The 15,654-nt window shown below is 34.1% G+C and overlaps 1 protein-coding gene across 3 annotated transcripts in view; it reads right to left on the bottom strand.

Moving 5' to 3' along the window:
• Window positions 1-15,654, bottom strand: part of LOC145263079 (glycoprotein-N-acetylgalactosamine 3-beta-galactosyltransferase 1-like) — a 556,008-nt gene that overhangs the window by 39,185 nt on the left and 501,169 nt on the right. Inside the window, exon 5 of one of the 3 annotated variants that reach the window (XM_080119950.1) lies at window positions 2,452-2,609. The exons of the other annotated variants lie outside the window; for them this stretch is intronic. Coding sequence (XP_079976076.1) covers window positions 2,452-2,456 — 5 coding nt within the window. The 5' untranslated portion in view covers window positions 2,457-2,609. The remainder of the gene's footprint in view (window positions 1-2,451; window positions 2,610-15,654) is intronic. 3 annotated transcript variants of the gene reach the window in all.

Raw genomic sequence — 15,654 nt, 5'->3', positions numbered from 1 at the left:
GCATTACAGTGCAATCAACAGAGAGCAAGTCATTACTAGGAATGTGACAACAGAATATTCTTTTCATTCTTTTGGCTCTCGGGTACATATCTGACACAGTTAGACACACTTAATCAACCGAGAACCACATCCGTCTATATAAAAACATATAAGATATCAACGGATATATACTCGAGAGTCAAAACAATGAAAAGAATATGCTGTTGTCACAACCCTAGTCATAACACATGAATGGTCTAATCTCTATTTATTTTGGGTGCCGAACTAACCAATCTAAGAAGTTAGAGACCGCACTAATCAACAGCTGGTATCGTCAATAATCTGCAGATGACTTATAGCTCGGCTCGGATATGCCATAAAAGAGAATTGCTAACCAAGTATTTCAATACCAAGTATGAAATCCCGCTGAAAAAAGAAAAGGAAGATTAAAAATAAAGTTGAAGTAAACAATCAGGAAATTTGAAAGCGATGGCCGGAAGTTGGAGGGATGCTGTGGATCTGGCTACAAACTAAATGCAATGGATCATTTTTGCATAGCAGGACGTGGGAGTTTTTAAGTCGAAATCTAAGATGAGTCTGACATATAAATTTAATGTAAAATGATCACCTTTTTCCGAGCCAGCAGTTTCTAACCAGACAGCATGTAAATAAAAATATTTAATGCATAAAAAGATAAAAAGTCCACGATTTTTAATTGATTGCCCGAAAACTTGTCAGTTATATATATATATAATAAATGACAAGACTATATTCCAAAGTTCATGATGTTGACCATCTCATAATTTATTCCTTTAATTCAGTTGACATTTACAATTCATGACAGTATCTGTTTCATAGCACAAAATCAAGAATTGTAAATGCCAACTGAATTAAAGGAATAAATTATAAGATGGTCAACATCATACATCATGAATTTTGTCATTTTTGTCATTTATTCGCTATATTGCTCTAATTACATTGAGCTTCTTAAATAAGGACTGGTATGTATTATAAGAAAATATATTTCCATATATATATATATATATATGCCCTACATTAACCCTACCACTATCTTAAGGCCGGATGGCAACAGACACCCTCAGTCCACAAAATTTAACTGAAATAAAAACAATTGTCACATGTAGTTCAAATGCTATTTGCTCAGGAAGTGGTGATCATTTTATTTACGTTAAGTTTATATGCATACATGATTGCTCAGTCTAAAATATTTCATGGGGTTTATACGGGGCTCATACAGATTTTCAATGTTCATTTTTCAAGGCTTTTCAAGCGTTTTTCAAAGTCTTCTCCAAAAAATAATAATTGATATGCAAAGAATCATATAATAAACCAAGAAAACTAATATCGTTTTAATTAATACTTAAAAATATTTTAACAGTATTTATTTCGATTTTGAATTTCACTTCGATTCTTTCCATAAAGTATATTGATAATATTGGGTGGTTGAGTGATAAAGGGGCATAACTCTTGTATCGACAATACTGAAAATAATAATACGGTGCAATTTCAGAAGAATGTATTTATTTCAATTTTATTTTTGATTTTTGAAAACATATTTTAATAGTATTTATTTCAATTTTTACTGAATATAAAATAAGATTTTCAAGGCCTTTTCAAAGTAAATAATAAAAATAAGGCCTTTTCAAAATAAAGCTCAAAATTCAAGGACTTTTCAAGCCCGTGTAAACTCTGTTGTATGTAATAATGATCTCACCTTAATAGAATCGCATTTTTTTCTCCTTTGGCTGAAGTAACATACTATCCTCATTTACAGTAATAACTTTCTTTAAATCTAACCATTTTTACAATACTGATAATAAGTATGGTAAAATTGGTTTCCTCAATGGAAAATGTAGCCACTAAATTTTATACTAGTGTGATAATTGAAATTTTAATTTAATTTCCACAGAATCTAACGTGTAAATGTTGGATTGTTTTGGCAATTTTTCTAAAAATTTAATGAAAATACTTTAGTTGTCCATAGATACAACAAAAATTCACTAACAACAACAACAACAATTCTGATATTTGTGAAGAATTAGTATCCAGAAGATTTCAATACTTCAAAAGTATCGACAGAGAATCTCAAAAGAATGAAGCAGTTTCCGATTGAAATTTTTTTTTTTTTTTGAGGAACTAAAAAAGTTCTTTTTTTTTTTTTTATCTTAAATTACTCTTTCCCATGCTTAGTGTCTGCCTTTCTACATTTTCTTGCTTGCGGCTTTCAAATAGTAAAGTGCTTCAATCATTTCTGGGATTGATTTGAGATTCTCTGCCGATACTCAGGACTGACTCTGTAAGCACATAAATCTTCTGGATACCTATTCTTTACAAGTCAGAAGATTAGAGACAATAGATTGCAATGCAGGGGGTGCACATTGGGCTATATCTCTTTTTAAAAAGGAAAAAAAAACAAAAAACTTGTGAATTAAATTGAAAACTTTCACATGCCTCATTTTGTGTGTGTTTTAGTTCCCTATAAAAAGCAAATAGAGCTGAAGTTGCTAGAGTGAATTCAATCGAGCCTTAAGGTGGGGGGAGTAAAATGCCAGGATGTCTCCTCCTCCTCCACCCCCTCCTCCTCGCCAACAATCAGTGCACAAGGCAATCTAGAAAATAAAGCATACAAAATTGTTTTAATAATAATGATAAAAATTGAAAATTGGATTCTGGAAATTATAAAACATCGGATAAATCTATTACATAAAACTCAATGCCTGTGTGCGTTCCTTACAGACAGAAAGGTTATAGAATCTACATGAAAACTAAAAGTGTGTTTATACACAAAATTTTCCAGTGTAGACAACAGAAGTGGTCTCAAATCTCTACGTCTTTCAATGTGTCGAATCTTTATGCAACTTCTCTAAGGGAGCTATGGAGGCACAACTCCTTTAAAATTTTAAATATGTTCTTTTTTTTAATGGAAAGGCATTTGTGAATTTTAAATTTGGAGGATAATTGTTTTGCTTTCGTCGTTGAAGAATTCCAAGGGGAGACAATTCAAGAAGTTCTTTAAGCTTAACTTTTAATGATGATTTTCATCTATTATGAAAGCTTAATTTTGTAAAAAAAAAAAGATATCATTTTTAACCATACACTTTTACATAACCATTTCCCTTCATTTCAGAATTATCTAAGGTTGTTCATTAAAATGTCTATTTAAAAAAAAGTATAGGTCATAAATTTTTCAAAAGGATTTTTTATTTTTCTAAAAAGGTGTACATTTCCATATAAATACAAACTTTTCGAAATTTTAATTAGTTTATAACAGCCAAAAGCTTTTATTTTAATTCAATAAATGTTCAGATAATGTTTTATTTTGTGTTATTTTTAATTTAGTTTGTTTTGCTTTTACCAATATGATACATGAAGCATCAACAAATCTTTTAATTATCTCCCCTTGGAATTCTTTTAAAATGAAAACAAAAAAATTGTCCTCTAAACTTAAAAGGTACAAGTGCCGATTAAATTTAAATTGTATGTATAAAATATTTGAGGAAGACAATGAAAGTGATCCTGAATTTTTATGTGCTCTTCAGTATGTAGAAGACCCTAATTCAGAGAGTTTTAAAAAATTTCAATTTATTTCCACTAAATTAGAGGATGAAATGAGAGGCAGAGTAATATGATTTAATAAGTAGTGATGGGACGATTCTGAAACAATTACTGATTCTTATCCAGCCTTGATAAAGTTCAAAACTGGCTTCGAAACCTAGTAGATGATGTCTCTTCCCTGTAACCTCTTTGCTACAGAAGAGACGTTGCGAGCCTGACTCTGTTCTATCATTATTTTCATGGTAAGTGCTCATCTGAGCTCCAATCTATGATTCCGCCTTTGCCAAACTTTCACAAAAAAACACTCGACTAGCTATAACCACTATCAACAATTTTACCCACTCTATCTGTGCCTAAATCTAAATGCAGATTCCATAAACAAAGCTTCTTTCCTAGAACTGCCCGCCTATGGAACACTGTTCTGCTGGCCTGCTTCCTGGCCGATGACAATATGGAAGCCTTTGTAAACAATTTCTTGTTGAGCCGTCCTCATGAATAATCTTAATTTTACCCAATCTACACCATTAACGATTACTACACTACCACCTTACGAAGGCCATAGAAAAAAAGTAGAAGATAAGGATAATAGTTCAAATAATTAAATAAAAATAAATTATACGAATTTACTCATCTCCCAAATAATACCAAAAGTTAATTCAATACTATACCATTGGTTTTATTTAAAATTCAATATTTCGATTTTGCTATTATAACAAAGAATCGCCGAAAAGTTTGCATTGTTTAAAGGCTTGATTAATTTGTTCAGAAAAAATAGTAACATTTTTTTTTCTCCATTTCTGACAGTGGCTACGTTCTCTATTTTGTTTTGTATTTGTACACCTCCATTACACATTTTTCACTTTTTTTCTGATTCTAATGTATCTCTCACTCGAACTCTTCAGTCTTGATACTCCACCACTGCTGGTAATTTCAATTGTCGCTTTCAAAAAAGTTGGTTTCACCATATTAATTGCAATTGATCCCCAAGATTTGATGAAGAAAACAAACAAAAAAAAAGAAGTTAAGTATGCATGGTCCCCCGTGAGTGCACAGTGAACGAGGCATAAAAAAAATTACTAAGTTTAGCATTTGCCCCCCCCCCCACCTCCCACCCCTCTTAAGCCACAAAAGTCCCCAGGGAACGTCAAATCCTGGTGAAAATGAACAAACGGTGCAGTTCTAGTCCTTAACATATGTAAATTTGAGTTCTGCATCATGCAAAAAAAGAAATGACTAAGTCCATCATTTGCCCCCTCCTCTCCCATTTAGTCCCAAAAGTCCTCAAGGCCTTAACATATTTAAATTTGAGTTCAGCACCATGGAAAACTGCTAAATAGACATACACAGAAAATTTTGGACAAATATGGTAAAATACTCCCCAAAATAGAGTGTTTTTATCAACCCTTAAAAGAGCCCAACAGTTATCGCGAAGTATAGACAAACAAAATTATATAGAAATCAGTTAGTTATAAATTTTCAGAAAGTTTTATAAAAATCCAAGGCATCAATTTTTTTTTAATAAACACAAAAGTGTCAATTTTAGCCATTTTAACCTGAAAGGCACCCCTACGGGATCAACCGGAGTTTTCTTGGAAAATCTGTTCTGTTACTTTTTTTACTCATATCATGTTTAATGTTTGTGCAAAATTTCAAAGAATTCCAAGGTGTAATTATTGAGAAAAGTGCGAACGGACAAACGGACAAGGGTGAATTTACAGGTCTACCCTCCTTTTGTTGGGGGACTAAAAATGCACCACTCCCCCATGAAAATTTCCTTTATTTTACATTTCTCACACATTTAAAATCAATTAAAGCAAAGTCCGAGAGAAAAGTTTTCGAAAGAATATGACAAATAAGAATGCTAGATGTTTGAATCTTTAATCTCCAAAAACACCAACATTTTAAATACTGGAAGATCTAAAAATAAGGAATCGCCTATTTTTAAAAATTTTATGAGTCGAGTGATTGCATGTATTTTTGGAATTTTATTAATCAGGGTTGGGGGGGGGGGATTATATATTTTTGGAATTTTATTTGTCAAGTTGGGTGAGTCATATATTTTTGGAATTTTATTAGTAACGGTAGAGGGGGAGTCATACATTTTTGGAATTTTATTAGTTGGGATTGGAACTTTATAAATTCTGACTCTGCAATCCTGATTATAAAAAAACAAAAATCGTCATTTTATAATGATCTACAATATTCACCCCCCTTCCCAAATAGAATTATAAATACTTTTAGTCAGATATTATATGCCATCGTGATCATGTCAATAAATTAGAATGCTTAATGACATACAGATGTAACATGATGATAATTGCAACGTCTTGTCAGACGAGTGCCACTCCCTCAGACATTTAAAATCCATGAGCCCAAATACCTGAGGGAGTATCTATACAAAGATGATGTTACAGAGTCTTAGCTTTGTACGACAGCTAAATCTCTCTCTCGGTTCAAAATGTTGAGATCCAGCAACAAGCAAGAGCAAGATAGCCAGCAATAAATTAAACTGCAGACCAGCTTGATGCCGGGTACTGGTCTCCCGCTTGGTTTTTTAAATCAGAGATTTGCTTCTCCTAGAAACGTTGCCTTCACCACGGCTTACGGGAGCCCTCTCTACCCCAATACACATATACACACACACAAATATACACGGTGCTAGTTGGCTGTTGATCCAGAAAAAGAGTTCATTCGCCCTTTGGAAGGTCTTGCTTTTAATCCTTCAGGGAGACTAGCCGCCCTCATCACCAAACAAGTCTGGTGGGGGAACCAGTTTAGTCACCGGTGACCCGACCATGAGGTAGGTAGTACTGGGTTACATCGTACCAGTAGCATATGACATGACTTGACACAGATGTAACATACATACATACATACATACATTCAAACAGACAGGTGAGATTTATGTTATAGATGCCATCGTGATCATATAAAAAAATTAGAATGCCTGTAACCTGATGACACCCCAATTAAATCTGATGCGGCTGGCATCCTATTTGTGGGGACATTGATGTTCCTCTTAACTTTGTAGACATAAGCATATTTTTTGACAAGATAGAAATCGGTTTCTTTACTTTCTAAAATGCCATCAACTTTCAAATGTCTTTATATTGCTTTCTATGACCGCACTTGTTTTCTGTGAATAATGCCTCAGCTTGGAATCGATTCAAATTTTGCAGCCAATATTTCACTTGACAAGTTCAGCTCAGCTGAATTGAACATTTCCTGTTAGCTTTTTACAATGTGGATTGTTCCAATCAACTGTCAAAAATGAGCAGAATTAAAAAGTTTGTTTTATGAAAAATTAACATATTCTGATTATTTAATGTCAGAACAATATCATTTGCAAACATGGAGTCAGGTTTGGGGCAAAAATGCTAGGAGTGAGAGTTGGATTCTTTTTAAGCATCAACATCCAATCTGAATATTCGATTACTTTAATGTACGGAGCCAGAATGTTTGGAATCCTAGGAGCTGGGGCTGAAACATTTAGAATCCTAGGGGCTGAGGCTGGAATGTTTGGAATTCTCGGGGCAGAGGCTAAAACTTGGGAATAATAGAAGCCAAGACTGGAACATTTGGAATCGTAGGAGCCGGAACTGGAACGTTTGGAATCGTAGGAGCCGGAATTGGAATGTTTGGAATCGTAGGAGCCGGGACTGGAATGTTTGGAATCGTAGGAGCCGGGACTGGAACGTTTGGAATTGTAGAAGCCGGCACTGAAACGTTTGGAATCCTAGGAGCCGGGACTGGAATGTTTGAAATCATAGGAGCCGGGACTGGAACATTTGGAATCGTAGGAGCCGGGACTGGAACATTTGGAATCGTAGGAGCTGGGACTAGAACATTTCGAATCATAGGAGTCAGGACTGAAATGTATCAAATTCTTGGAGCTGGACATTATACCTTACAGCTCCACAACGGTTTGCAAACGGTTCTAATATTACTTATATTTTGGGGAGGGAATTGTTCATACCTTTCTCAATGGTATTAAAGCATAAAATTACGAATATACTCCTGTGGGGATTATGACTATTCGTTACTTTTCTTGCTTGGGTTGATAATATTCTACAGATGCATTTCTGTCAAGGTTAACATTCACAAAGGAGCGGACAACGACTATTGTCATTCAAAATATGATTTATTATTTAAGAAAGAATGAATATCTACAGTTTAGTTATTTCTGGCCACCTTGAGAGCAGCCACAATACCTGAGGGTCAAATCGGTATCTAGAATTAGATTGCATTATTAGTAGTGCTGGGACGATTCTAATATTTTTCCCCAATTCCGATACAATTACTGATTCTGATTCTAAAGTTTTATAAACCTAAATATTTAACTACAAAGTTGTTATTTTTCCTTAATTGCCATAAAAATACACTTGTGGGAAGAGGTGATCTATAGATTTTAGTTTTAATGATATTTTAAAATCAATAAATATTTATTACTTTATTATTACTACCAGTAGTAGAAAATCAAATAAAAAAAAAAGATAATAAAAGGAATCGTTTTTCACATGGGAAAATAGACACAGATTTTTCCGATTGTTTTGAAGCTCCACGCTTCAGACAACAAACATCAAAAAAATTAACTAAAACACTAATTCCTTCACTCTCAACTGGACACTTTTCTACAGGGAGGGGTACTTTTTTTTCGCCGATATTTTCAAAAGTCATCCCCTCTTTTTGATTAACTAGCCTTAATTAAACATTCGTCACTTCTGGTTTGGCGATGGATGCAACAGCAAAGATGTCACTTTTTTTTTTTTTTTAATGTTCTTTTCCTCCTTCGTGATATGGGTTCGACCCTGCCTGCCTACTACCACTTTTTTTTTTTTGCTCAACACACACCTCCAAACACCTATATATATATATATATATATATATATATATATATATATATGACACCTTGCCTCGGTAGCAGAGTCTAATGTATATCTTATTTTTCTTTTAATAATATTATTGGAATTCTTTCCCCCTTTTCCTTGTACCTATTTGTGAATTATTCCATGGATTTCGGCCTTTTGGATTATTTTGGACCATCTTCTAATTATACGATTCCCTTGGATTTTACTTGTGCGAATGGAATTTTAACTAACTTTCTTGGATTTGAATTTTTGGATTTTACCGTCATTGGATACTTTACCTTTCACCAGACTATCCATTCACGTGAAATCACTTTTTTCTTTACCCTATTCTCTCTGCTTCACTTTTTGTTATCAAGTAAGATCTTTCACTTACTTGTAGTTTCATCAAAAACTTTTGCAAGCAAAATCTGATCTCGCATTTTGCTAAATCCTATCCTCTGATGAGAAGGAAAGTATTTCTTCGAAACTCCACGGATTAAGGACTATCCACTTATATAGTGTTTCCTTTTCAAATTAAATATGTTTTTAACTCTTTTCAAAGTGTTTTTTAACATGTTTTATTAACTATTTGCTCTTTATATATATATATATATATATATATATGTATATAACAGATCTGATATGATTTTAACTCGCCATAAGCAGCACTGTATCCATTAGGCTAATGATGCATGCCCACCCACCATCCGTCGGAAAATTTAAGAACTAGTTTTTCAAATTTCTGTAACCTAATATTCATGAATCGTTGCAAATCTGACTTCAAAACGTTTTTTTTTTTTTTTAATTGACTTCTTTCTGAGTACTTTTTTTTAACACGGCCATAAGAATCATCTACTTTTCGCACCTATATAATTCTAACCTTTTTCTAATTTTCCTCATTTGGCCCAATGGGACTTTCTGACTCCTCCATTTCATTCTATACCTTATAGGCGAACCAAATCACTCAGGTGGGAGTTCAGAAAGCAATCATTATTTCTGACTCTCTTGGCAGCGCACAATAAAATTGGATTTCATTTACTGTTTTCAATCAATCAAAATATTTCTTTGAGAAACATTTGCTCAAATATTGCCGAGAACAATTCTTAGTGCTTCTTTACGATAACCTGGCCGCAAAAAAAAAAGTGCGTTATTTTTTAAATATGCCATTGGGTGCTGGCTACATAATTAAGCATTTTTGACTCTTATTCACCCCCCAAACATGGTGAATTGCCACTTGGACGTAAAGGTCTACTATTGAGGACCATGTCTACAGGGACACTATGTAGGGAGTTGAGCAGCAAGATGTCTGTTTCCATTACACTTAAATATTAACATGTTAGTTCAATCAGGGAAGTAGAAAACAGGGAGGGAATTCCAAATTCTAGCAGTTCAAAAGAAGCAAGTATTAGAGTAGAAAGGTATTCTGGCATGCAGCAAATACAGTGAAGGGGTTGGATTTTGTTGCTTGCCGAAATAGTTAAAGTATTTACGTCGAAGGGGTACAATTACTACAAATTAACATTGATGAAATATGTTCTGAATAAACTCTTTGAAATTCTGTATTTCCCTAAAAACAAGTAACCAGGGTTGTTTTTTTTTTTTTTAATTTTATTTTAGATTTGCCCGGGAAAAATAAGGAACTCCAGAATTGCACCCTCCCAAATGTAAACTGACTAGAAAAGATAAACTCTAACCGCCAGAAGAAAAGTCAGGGAAGAACTTTTTCACTGAAAATGCTAAGTCTTTTACCTACAATATAAAAAAAAACATTTGTGAGAAATTATCTTCATACTAGCTGGCAGCTGAGCGTTGCCTAATCATACAATATGTTTAAACATGATATTTTAATTCATGCAGATTGCGTATGTATTATTATAGAATCAATCCTCTATTGATTATTATATATTACGAGGAATAATTTACCTGGTGGACTAATTAAAAAAAAAAAACAAATTAAAAAATAATGATAATGTCGTTCATTAAAGTCCGTCTGTGTTTGTTTACAATATCATGTCAGCTGATATTTGGGCTTGACAATGAATCCTCTGGAAAGGCACTTCTTATTAATGCTTAGTTTTAAAATATGCAAACGAAGAAATGATTTACAACGATTTTAAATAGTATCTTTTTTTTTTATCGGAAATTCAACTCCTTTATGAGAAAAAGTTCATAATAAAATGGTGAGATACACCCGGGCTTGACCAGGGGATCATTCGATCTATAGTCAAAAGCTTTACTACTAAGCTATATCTCCATTCGGTTTTTAAAAAATGATTTGTTGAAATTTTATTATCTCCCTTGGCCAGTGTAACATAAAATATTCCCCTGTAAAAATTCTTCTTTTTTTTTTTTTGTAGGCTTGTGTTGCCATAGTAAAGAGAAAAGCTATTTTTAAGATCGGGTTTTTTTCGATTTTCGATACCTATCGGATGAATTTCTGTGGAAAATGTATCTAAGAACACTGCCAGATATATAAATTAGCTTTGTGTGAAATTTGCAACAGATAGGCTCAGCCGTTTCAGAACCAATGAGGAAGAGACTCACGCACATACACACAGTGATTTTTCCACAATAATAGAGATTTATTAACTTGTAAGCTCAGCTGAGGTGTGTATTTGTGTATTTTTTTTGTGTGTGGAGGGACTTTATACTTAATTTAAAATGGCTGACCAGTGTATGAATGAGCCGAAAAGCATTACATTGGAATTTAATTTGATAATGAAATGTTGGATATTCCTAAGTGAGACTTGGTGGACAAGTCAGGCATAAACTGAACTTTACTCATCCCAAATATGGCTGGATTGCACGAATGATTGTGAATTTTATTAATGAATGCATGGATAGCATTGGGTTGGTTGGTTGGTTGTTTTTGTTTTACGGCATATCAACCCTTTTCGGGTTATTTAATGACGAATCCAAAGATTTTGAAGAATTTTTTTTTTAATATATTTGTTGTTTTCAAGTCGGTTTCTATTTAACCCATAGTTGGAACCCTAACAGGTACTACCACTCCGGGTCAGAGTGGATCTGGGAGCAATGGTAATTAAAGGGTGGCCCCACACTCCCCAAAGCCCACAAGCTGGGGCCTCACCACTGGATATAGTTTAAGGTCATATCCAGGACCTGGATAGCATTGGGAGTGAAATAGCTTATTAATAAGCATCTCAGTTACGCCTAACTCTAACCTTAAACCCTCTCTTAGCAATGGCCTGATTTTGGCTGCGATAGCCATCTTCAGTTTAGGAATATCCTGAGGATTGTTTTGATAAAGATAATCTCAAAGATAATGTCTAAGGTAATAATCTGGGAGGCTTACACTTTGTACTGATGGGACCATCATTAAAGTGCCCCAGTATATCATTGAATGACAATAACACAAAGACTGTTGGGTATACAGGACTGAAACTTGGTGAACAAGTCAGGCATAGAGTGAAGTTTGTTTGTACCAAATGTGATTGGATTACAGAAAGGATTGTTAATTTTATTAACAATTTCAGGAGTGGCATTTTGTTTGGGTCACCCTGTATTCACTTTGTTGTTGAAAGATAGCCTGTACATGGCTGATCTAATGGCTCTTATTACAACCTATGAAATTGATTACGTAAAGTTCAAATCCTTCCTGCACTTCCGACTTTACCATCATGGAGACAAGCTAGTCTTTTAATATGCCAGCTCGGCGAACAGTTTTCTGAGAAGTTTTGTTCCCTGGAAACAAGAAATTCCATTGTTTATTCAAAGATCTATGAAATATGCAATAGATAAAATGTTATTACTTAAGAGGACGGTTCAACATTAGATTTGAAGACGACCATGTTGAAGTTTGTAGGGAAGCCGTGCCATTGTAATGTGTTCTGCAGATGTAATGTTCTCGGAAAAAAACACTCTCTTCATGTAATTTGTTTAATTTTAGGTACGTAAAGAAAGGAAAGAAAGTAGTTTTCAGTTGTGGTAAAAAGACAAGTTCTTGCTGTGAATGTTTTAACAGGTACGAATCAGATTGGAATTCAGACGATGACCTGCCATGCCAAGATTTATTATGTCGGTCACTTAGGGACAAATGAATTAAAGGAGAATATTTCAAATTATTTTTTTCTTCACGATTTCATAAACATAGCAGGGATCTTCATTTTTGGTGTTGGACAATTTTTATGCTCAACTGTCATCAGGTAGGCTTATTGCTTGTTACCTATGGCGCACCTACCAGGGAATGCCGGTGGGAATGCCCAGGCAATCTTTGCTAGACCTGAATTCCCCACTTTAGGTTTAATTTTATTTCATATGCATCAACATGGCATTAAACACGCTTTAAAAAAAAAAAAATTTTTTTTTATTACATTTTCACCCCAAACAAGGCACAATACCACTTTGGTGTAGGGGGCTACTATCAGGGGTAGCAACTACTGGGGCACTATCTTGGAATTTGGACAGTAAGATGTCGGTTCACGTTACACTTGAACTTCTGCATGCCAGTACAGTTGGGGAAGCAGGGACCTGGAATGGAAAAGTCTTAGATTCCTGCAAGTGATGGAATGATTCCAATATTCTTCCCCAATTCTGATACAATTACTGATTCTGTTTTTAATTTCTGATTCCAATTCTTTTATAACTTCTAAATGTTTAGCTATACTGTTATTGTTTTCTTCTTTTTCTCCTTAAATTATATAAAAAACATAAAAATATACTTTGTGTGTGTGCTGCAGGGGGTGATCTATAGATTTTAATTTGACCTGTAGTTTAAAAATCAATAGACTAATATCATTTTATCATTAGTACAAGCAATAAAATGAAGTTGTAAACAAAAGAAAAAAATTAAAAGAATCTTTTGGGGCATTGGAAAATAGGCACAATTTTTTTTGTTTTGTTTTAATTCCGATATCGATTTTTGATTTTTTTTTTTTTTTTTTTCAAATCCTGATTTCGATGAATCATCTGAACACTAATTCCTACCTTACTACCTCCACTCCCCCGATAATACAATTACCCCCTGAAAGTTTAACCTTTCTTCATCATGAGAGGAATAATTGTGTCATCTGGAATTTCGGTTTGTGACAGGATCACTCACAGCAGGCAGGTATGACACCATGCAGAATGAAGGTCATAACCCCCTGGGTGAAAATTCAGAAGCAGTCGAAATTAGTTATCCTTCCACATGTTGCTGTTGAGCAGCAGTTATTTATTTTGTAGGAATCAAATAATTATCGTTGGCATTCGTTTCCCTAATATCTTTCTAGTTAGAATTCTTTTTCGTTTTTAGAAAGACATCAGGTACTTACAGGAAGAACTATGCAAGTGAAAGTGTTTCTGCGAAACAAACTGAATTTGAACTTGATACCCCCCAGGTTGTCATCCATGTCATTAACCACTGTGACAACGACGTGTCATATAGGGAACTGCAAGTGAGAGTGGCAAGGCTTCCTCTGCACCGCCATTTCTTTTCTGACTTGTGCGTTCCTTTGTGTGTTCTGTACTAAACCTTCCCCGACTTTGTATGCAACAAATGAGCTGTTCTACTTTCGATATGGTGGGGGGGGGAGAAGGGGTAAAACCCTGCAATCCTGCAAGTCAACAAATAGCTATGATCAACGAAAAAGACTATGTAGACCAGACAACGCTGAGGCACGATATTTGTGAGCTCTATGAAGAAGTGGGACTCGCTTAAAGAACCAAATAATAGCAAGAACAAAATAGTTGTAAATCTATATATAAAAAAAAAATAGAACCAGTTTTATAAAAGCGAAAATATCAATTTAACTAGCGAGGGGTACCCGGCGTTGCCCGGGTGTTTGGAGGTGTATGTGTGGGGGGGGGGTTAAAAAAAAGTAAGTATGAGGATCGAACCCGAACCGTTGAGGCAAAGTTGTAAAAAAAAAAAAAAAACGTGCGACGTTAACCATTGCTCCACAGCGACATGCTTACGGAAACACGTTTGAATTTATTAAATTACTTGGATTTAGCAGGTGCTCGTTTTAATGAGGTCAAGATTGACTGCGGGATTTTATTTACTGCTGAATGCTTTTTTTTTTTTTTTTTTTTTTTTTTTCCCCGAGATCTTATAGGAAAGAGACTAACCCACATGCGGCGAGCGACAAATATTGAATATTTATCTTCCAGAAATCGACCAAATTAAATAGACAGGCAAGCTTCGTTGTTAACTGTGAGATATTACGATCTATATGTTATATAAAAAGTTTTAAAAAGTTGTGAACCGACCGACCGTTTCTCTGAAAGAAGCCTTTTGTAGACACACAGAAAAAGCGAACACATACATACATACATACATTTTCGCTTTTATATATATATATATATATATATATATATATATATATATATATATATATATAGATTAAAGCAGAAATGTGAAAAATAACCAAACTTTAGTAATATTCAAATTGCTTTAGTTAGAAGACAAAGATAAGTTCTTGGAAGACAAAAAAAAAAAAAAAAAAATCGTTTGTGTCTTCAACATCCGGAACTTCGCTGTAACATGGCGAAACAATTTTCATAATTAATCAGACATGAAACGTTAGAAGCAAGCATTAGAGTAGCATATTGAAAACATTAAAAAAAAATATATTAATCAGTTTTGTTTCTCTGAAAATGATACAAGGTTATATGAGAAATGTCCCAAGAGTAATGCTTCCTATTTTTATTCCGTCTGAATGGATCAGAGAGGATTACAAATTATGTTGTTATGATGACTGAACTTATGAATTTTTACGACCTGAAAGTTTCATTTTTCTGTTGCAGATATTTGCAGTGTACGCAAGCAACCCTTGTTATGGACATACATCAGAAGCAGAGATGCATCATTGATTTAATTCATGCACCTTTTGAAGTTTACGAAACCGATGCAATTGATGTCAGCACAGATGGGTTCGTCGATTTCAGAATGACGACAGATATGAGTGACAAAATGCATTCCAAATGCCCATATGCTGTCATCATTCTATTGCTGCCAAAGGTGCATTGAGAATGGTGTTGGCTATGTAGAAAAATAAATTATGGGGTACAAAAATGTCATTTGTTTTAATGGTACCACTTCCATCTTCGTAGGTTTTTAACATTTTTTTTTTGTTAGAAATATAGGATGCATTACTTTTGAAACGGCACTCATACATCGGTTTCATGCGTAAAATTTCTGAAGTTGGATGATTGTTTGACAGGTTTTGACATTTCTTTGGATTTTATAAGGTTTGCTAATTATTCAGATTGTACTCTGTTGTAAAAAAGAAGAAAAAAAAAGAAAAAAAAG

This window comes from Euprymna scolopes, chromosome 38 (assembly GCF_053919585.1).
Source record: "Euprymna scolopes isolate OS-2025 chromosome 38, ASM5391958v1, whole genome shotgun sequence".
Taxonomy (NCBI): domain Eukaryota; kingdom Metazoa; phylum Mollusca; class Cephalopoda; order Sepiida; family Sepiolidae; genus Euprymna; species Euprymna scolopes.
Note: the sequence above shows the minus strand (reverse complement) of the source record. Positions and strands in the feature narration are given on the sequence as shown.